Genomic DNA, 7,681 nt, shown 5'->3' on the forward strand with positions numbered 1-7,681 from the left:
CAGAGCCGAGGCTAGGGGCGCTGAGGTCAGCATGTTTAAGGCACCTGGGGGTGTATGAGATGATGGGAATGGAGGAGAAGGTGGGAGGCTGGCCAAGAATGGCTTGAATACCAAGAATGTATAGAGAGATGGGTGTTCCTGGTTGGTGCAAAGAATTAACCCAACATGCTGGAGTGCTAATGGAAAGGTTGGAGTTTTGATCCCACCCAGATGTTCCTCAGAAGAAAGTCCTGGTGATCTGCGTCTGAAAAAGAAACCACTGAAAGCCTATGGAGCAGTTCTACTCTGATGCCCAGAGTCACCATGAGTTGCCTGAGAGAGTTCATGACAACTGGTACAGAGAGATTGGGGAGGATGGACTGGGATGACTTGTCTCCATATTCCTCCTACATCCATGTCGTCTGTCCAACTAGAGTGCATGCCTACTGTACCTTCCCAGCCCCCAAAGCTCCGGGAAACAGACACTGGACTGCAGGCACTGTGTGTGTGTGTGCGCGCGCGTCCCTTCCTCCCGGGGGTGGAAGTAAAGGGGTAAAAATCCCTGCTCCGAGGGCAGGGTCAGTGGACCAAGTGTAATAGCTCCGGAGTCACGGACAGGCAGTTTTGGGGACAGCGTCTGGTCCTCCCTCCGTCCCCTGCGTCACCTGCACGGAGGAGCGGGAGGCGCGCGCCTTGTTGAGCGTGCGCCGGCGCTCCCAGCGGTGAATGGAGTCCTGCACCTCCACGCTCAGCTGCCGAGTCACTGTGATCTTGTCGTAGTTTTTGATGTGCTCCAAGGCCCCGTATGTGGTCGTCAAATAGTAGGAACCTGCAGGGACAAGGGTGTGGAGACTGAGCCGGCACCACCTCGTCCCAAGCCCAGAGGGGGACCGTGGTGCAAGCTGGCATCTCCCACTTGGCATTTCTCCCTCATGCCAGAGCCACTACTGGCCCCTTCACCACCTCCAGGTTCCCTCCACTTGGGCCCCACCCTTTGCTGCCCTATCCACTGCTTACAATCGCTACCCAACCTTTGCTCCGCCCACTGCAACAGTTCCCACCCACCTAGGTCCCGCCTACCACCTCCAAGTGCAGCTCCTCCCCCTTGAACTTCTACCCCCTGCCTACTCCACACCTCATGAACTTCCTGAACAGTCGCAACTTTCTATTAATTCCCTATTCGGATGGAACTCTTCATTTTGAAGTGATGTAACTTTGCACACAGACATTCTCTGGAAGGGCCTTCAGGCTGGGCCAGGAAGTGGGTGGGAAATAGGGTTGGGCAGGAGACTTCTCACCGCAGGCTTGTAGGTCAAAAAGTGTTGCTCCCAAGGTTCCAGTTCATAAATGCACAGATTTATTCTAAACAAAATGTGTTTTAACATGTCTTTGGGATCAGTGGATGACTGCAGACAAGTTCTCTCAGAAATACACTTGTACTTAATCAAAGGCAAGTCACTGTAATCAGGTTGGTTCCAAATCATAGTGACTTTAAAGAACAGAGTACAACTGCTTACGGTTTCTGAGACTGTATATCTTCCATGCTGCAGTTCGTGGGCTTGAACTGCCAACCTTGTGGTTAGCAGTTTACTGTTTATCCTCCAGAGCCACACTGGGAGAGGCCAATACAAACTGTGGCTTCTGAGGACATCTGCTGGCTAGTTAAATTCAAGGCATAGAGGTCAACTCAGAAGGTTATGTGGTGACTGATTTTGGGGACACTAAAGAGGTTATTTTAAAAGATGTTCTCAAAGAACCTAGTATGATCATGGGGTCTTAGGAAGTTTATGAAAACTGAAAATTGCATTGGTGAGAAAAGGGCCAGGAAAGTTGAGTCAAGGAATCCACCCCCCCACCCATTATTACGATATACCTGTTCAAGGTCAGCGAGGGTTGTCCTACGAGCATTTTGTTGGGAAAATTTACTCCATCCACCTTATTGTTAAGTGCCATGGAGTCGGTTCTGACGCATAGGGTTCCCAAGGGACGGCTGGTGAGTTTGAGCCTCTAACCTTGTGGTTCAAACCAACCTAATGGTCAAGTTTTATGCTACACTGTCACTGAAGGCAAACGACCAAGACAAGTGTGTTCCTGAGAGAACTTGTCTGCAGCCACCCACGGATCACAGAGACATGCTGAAACACATTTTGTTTGAGAAAAAGCTATGCTTGTACTAACTAGAACCCTAGCAGAAAGACTTTTTGAGTTGCCTTTGCCAACAACCTAACAACAAAAAGACAAACAACCCAGTTGTAAAATGGGCAAAGGACTTGAATAGACATTTCACCAAAGAGGACATTCAGATGGCCACATATGTAAAGATACTCATCATCATTAATCATCATCATTAATAGTCAGAGAGCTGCAAATGAAAACCACAATCAGAGGGTTCAAACTCATCAGCCGCTCCTCAGAAACCCTATACAGGGTCACTATGAGTTGGAAGCTACTCGACGGCACTGAACACCACCACCATCAACTAGGATGGCTAAGGAGTGCTGGTGTAGTGCTGTAGAATAATCACTGGATTACCAACCTCAAGGTTGATGGTTCAAACCCACTAGCTGCACCTTGGAAACCCTATGCAGGCTGTTTCTGAGTTGGAACTGACTCAATGGCACTAACAACAACAACAACAGGATGGCTAAGATAAAAGTAACAGAAAATAATAAATGTTGGTGAAGATGTGAAGGAACGAGTACTCATCCATCTCTGGTGAGAATTCAAAATGGAAAACTGTGTGGAGGGTCCCCAGAAAACTAAAAATAGGAACCGCCACATTGTTAAGTGTCATTGAATCGACTCTGACTCATAGCAACACTGTGTAAGGTTTCCTAGGAGCAGCTGGTGAGTTTGGACTGCCCACCTTGTGGTTCACAGTCCAGTGCTGATCCTACAGCACTACACTAGTTGTCCGAAACTGCCATGTGACCCAGCAATTCTACTCTTAGGAATACACCCAGAAGACATGAAAGCTGAGGCCATAAAGAAACTTGTATGCCAATGTTCATCACAGTATCATTCAAAATAGCCAAGAGGTGGAAATAACCTACACGCCCATCAAAGGAGATGAATGGATAAACAAAATGAGGAACAAACATACATACAATGGAATACAACTCAGCCAGTAGGAGACATGAAGTCTTGATACATGGTACAGTATGGATGGAGCTTGAAGGCAGTACAGTCAGTGAAATAAGCCAATCACAAAAGGACACATACTATATGATGTCACTTACATAAAAAGACAAAAAAAGGAAAATATATTGACATCAAAGTTTACAGTGGTTACCAGAGGCAAGAGGGAGGGGAAAAAGGGTTAATGGTGATGGGAAAAAAATCACACTTGAATTGGCAAAAAAAAAAAAAAAAGAATTTTTTGTTTTAGAAGCATTAACCTTGTTAAGAGAGTGCAGTGGCTTCATACAATAAGCACTGGACTGTGAACTACAAGGTCTGCAGTTCGAGCCCACCAGCTACTCCACAGGTGAAACAGCTTCTCTGCTTCCACAGATTTAAGAGCTTAGGAAACCCTACACGGGGTCTCGATGAGTTGGAGCTGACTTGGTGGTACTACACAACTTTGTTAAAAAGGCGCTCATGTGACATAACTGTTAAGTTCTCAGCTGCTAAGCAGAGGTGGGCAGATGGAACCCAGGCCACGTGCTCCTATAAAGATGACAGCCTAGAAATCCCAGTGGGACAGTTCTAGTCTCCTCTGTCACTTGGGGCTGCTATGCATTAGAATGGCCTCAATGGTGGCAGTTTGGTTTTGGGCTTTCGGATAGAGAGGAATGCCTTAATGGCACAGTGGGTTAAGCACTGGGCTGCTAACCGAAAGGCCAAACCCACCAGCCGCTTCTCAGGAGAAAGCTCCGGCAGTCAGCTTCCATAAAGACTTTTAGCTTTGGAAGCTCTACAGTGCAGTTCCACTCTGCCCTATAGGGGTCGCTGTGAGTTGGGATCGAGTTGACAGCAATGGATTTGGCTGTTTATTTGGTAGGACAGAGGCAGACACTGTAAAATAAGCATGTCAGGGCCAACACAGAACTCGGCTTGGTGACCCTCCTCAGGGATAAGAATTCACATGTCTCCTTGTATAGTTGGGCTCAGAGCCCATGTCTGCCGGGAAGCCTTGCTGATACTTCCAGCCCTCACTGCCTAGAGCCCTTGGCACCCCTCGATTCTGTCTCCGATAGCGGTGTGCTCAGGACAGTATGATGACCGAGAACTTTCTGATTCGGGGTTGTAAAGCAGGGCCGAGGTCCCAGCTTTGCTCTGTGATCTCGCGAGCATTACTGTCTTCTTTATGTCTTCATTTCTGCATCTACAAACCTCATAAGGTTGTTGTGACAAATAAATGAGACATGTAAGTGCTTAGTAACGTGTCAGTCCTTGAGGGGACTTACGGGAGATGTTCCGGTGCTGTCTTAGTCTCTAGGATGAAGAGCGGGAACTCCAGATCCTGCCCATCTCTGAGGCTTGCTCAAACCTTGCCTTTCCAGAAAGGTCTGCTTTTACAATGTGGGACACTTTCAGCTGGTTTTCCTTTGATTTAGGGTTATGCAACTGATTACAAATCAGGATGCAAACCTTAAGGTCAGCAGTTTGAAACTACCAGCCGTTCCGTGGGAGAAAGATGAGGCATTCTGCTCCCGTAAAGATTTATAGCCTCGGAAACCCGGTACAAGGTCGCTGTGGGTTGAAACTGACTCCATGGCACTACAACAACAAAAACAATACTGGCCAAGACCACTAGGTGGCAGGTGATCCTACTGTGACTTTTGAAGCCTGTTTTCTTTGGTGAGAGGGTATTTATTATGCATTGAAAAAAGCCACTGCCCCTGGTAGTATAGAGGTTATGAGTCGGGTTGCTAACCTCAAGGTCAGCAGTTTGAAAATACCAGCCGTTCTGTGGGCGAAAGATGAGGCTTTCTGCTCCCGTAAAGATGTACAACCTCAGAAACCCTGTACAAGTTTCGCTAACACCATGACTCCAAGGCACACCACCACTGTCCCTGGTACACTGTCAGACGGCCTGGGAGAGGGGTGCATGGGCAAGGAGGCCAGGAGGACCCTTCTGGGGGAGCTCTGGAATTTTGAGTTGTCTGCGGCAAGATTCTGTGCCCTAGTGGTGCAGTGGATGAAGTACTGGAATGCTAACTGCAGGTCAGCAGCACAAACTCACCAGTTACTCTATGAAAGAACATATGCGTCTGTTTGTGTCCATAAAGATTTACAGTGTTGGAAACCCTATGGAGTGGTTCTACGCTGCCCTATGGGGTTGCTGAGAGTCGGAATCCATTCTACAGCAGTGGGTTAGTGCTTCCATGATGGATGGGTGTCTGCTCACAATGGTGAGGATTGGGGAGGGAGGCTAAAATGACCTAGAGTTCAGGCCCTCCCTACTTCCCAGAGGAAGTCCCCCATCTGTTACACCTAATATACCTGCTGAACAGAAAGTGGATTCTTTGCCAGATGACAGCCCGTGGAACCAACTGACAGTGCCTAAGAGCCCCAGTGTGCTTGGAGTGTGGGTTTTCAGGCTTATTGTTTACATGGACAATGGAATAGGCAGCCAGAGCACAGTTTCACCCTCATCCTGCCTGCTACCTCCGAGGACCACCTTGAAAAGCCCCAATCTAGCCCAACACTTTCACTCTTCCAACCCTTCAAGCTTCGGTGACTTGTCCAAGATCTCCAGCTAGCCAGAGGAAGGAACTGGAAGCAGTCCAGCTCCCAGACTGCTCTTTCCACTACACTTTGGGTTAGTTCTCCCCTTAGGGTCTGGATGGCAGGGACCAGGCCTCCAAAGGGGCTCAGCCGGCCGCCTCTATGCTGCCTTTCAGGCAGGACCCTTCTTTCCATGTGTACCTTAGCGGCTGAGGATATGGAGGACTGGAGACCGCCACCCTACTGAGAGGATGGCACAACACGGGAACTCGGACACCCTATCCTTGTGCTCTGTCCCTCTGCCCTTGGTCCCAGATACGATGAGAGGGGGCTTCCCTGGCTGCCAGACTTAGAAGGCTGAAGCCCCTGCTCAAGCTGCAGACCCTGAGGGTCATCAGCTCCACCAAAATCTGCTTAGTATCACAGCAATGCCCAAGCCTCCATGGACAGATGGGTGGTTACTGCCCATGAGAGGCACTGGCTGGGAATCGAACCAGGGTCACCTCATGGAAGGTAAGAACTCTACCACTGAGCCATTAGTGTCCCTATTTGCATTCTGGTCTGTCTCAAAAATACTTAAAAGAAACCTAGACTAGAGCAGCCCCACTACCTGAAAGCCCCCAGTCTTCCCTCCCCAAACCCTATAGGATTCTGGGAACAGGAAGAGGCATGGTGGGGCAGGGCAAACACATGCCGTGAGGACACTGCCCAGAGGCCTCTGCGGCTGCCAGGACAGCGGCTAAGGATGGGGCAGGAGGCCCCATGGTCAGGTGTGGCTGACTATCGCTGACCACAGCCTTCCCAGTCACTTGGACTTCATGACCACCCTGTGACCTCCCTTCTCCTAACCCAGTTATATCAGCAGCACAAGCCCGCCATGGAAAAGTGGAAAAAAAATAAAACAAGAAGGTGGTGGTAGTCACTCTGTGTCTAGGCCTTCCCTGCTCTCCAGAGTTGCTGGGCCTCCCCTCACCAGTTCCTGCCCCGTCTGTACCCTGCCGGCCACCTCCTCTCTCCTGCCCTGTCTGTACACTGCTGGCCACCTCCTCTCTCCTGCCCAGTCTCTATCTCACCAGCCACCTCCTCTCTCCTAAGCACTCACCACAGGCAATCCCAGGAGATGTTCCCTTGCTTGCTTATCTGTTCAATGTGCTTAAGTTCTGACACCCTGGCCCCCTGCCCTAGAAGGAAATGCCATGGGGAAGGGACTTGTTGTATTTTCTGAGTGGATGAGTGGGTAGCCTTTGTCCTGGTGCTTTTCTGGTTGAGTTATTGTGAGTGGCTGTGTGTATATGAAGGCTGTTAATTCTCGTGCTCCTATCTGGTTGAGTTATTGTGAGTGGCTGTGTGTACATGAAGGCTGTTAATTCTCGTGCTCCTATCTGGTTGGGTATTGTGAGTGGTTGTGTGTATATGAAGGCTGTTAATTTTCGGTGCTCCTAACTGTGGAAATGCTTCCTTTCCTTTGGTTTACTGTTGTATCTTATTCTATTTATGGTAATTTTGACATGTAAACAGAACCTTTTGATGTTACATAGATGGCAGCTCTAAGATCACAGAGAAGATGTCTGCTGAGGAGCTGGCTGGGTTGCTGTACCTCTCAGGGGTCCTCCTGTCCTGCTCTCTCTTCTGTTTCCTCCTCAGGCCTTCTCGACTGGGGATGCCATGAGAAATGGGTCAATGTTGCCTGGAGGCCTCTGCTCACCTTCTGAGGGCCGGGGAAGATAAGGCATAGGGCCCGTGAAGGTGCAGGTAGAGGCTCGGAAATGCTGGCCTCCCCTATCTAGCCTTGGACTATAGTCCAAGCACATGGCATAGGGTCAGACACCTAGTAGGAACTCACTAATTAATTGTTGCATAGATATAGATTGGCAGATGATTAGATGGATGCGTGGGTGGGCAGACAGATGGATGAGTGGATTGGTGGATGTATGTATGATGGGTGAGTGGACTGATGTGTGTATGATGGGTGAGTGGACTGATGTGTGTATGATGGGTGAGTGGACTGATGTATGTATGATGGGTGAGT

The 7,681-nt window shown here is 49.1% G+C and overlaps 1 protein-coding gene across 1 annotated transcript in view; it reads right to left on the reverse strand.

Moving 5' to 3' along the window:
- RIN3 (Ras and Rab interactor 3) overlaps positions 1–7,681 on the reverse strand; it is a 117,510-nt gene that overhangs the window by 3,401 nt on the left and 106,428 nt on the right. Inside the window, exon 9 of the mRNA XM_006839562.1 lies at positions 645–808. Coding sequence (XP_006839625.1) covers positions 645–808 — 164 coding nt within the window. The remainder of the gene's footprint in view (positions 1–644; positions 809–7,681) is intronic.

This window comes from Chrysochloris asiatica, unplaced genomic scaffold (genome assembly GCF_000296735.1).
Source record: "Chrysochloris asiatica unplaced genomic scaffold, ChrAsi1.0 scaffold00025, whole genome shotgun sequence".
NCBI classification, from domain to species: domain Eukaryota; kingdom Metazoa; phylum Chordata; class Mammalia; order Afrosoricida; family Chrysochloridae; genus Chrysochloris; species Chrysochloris asiatica.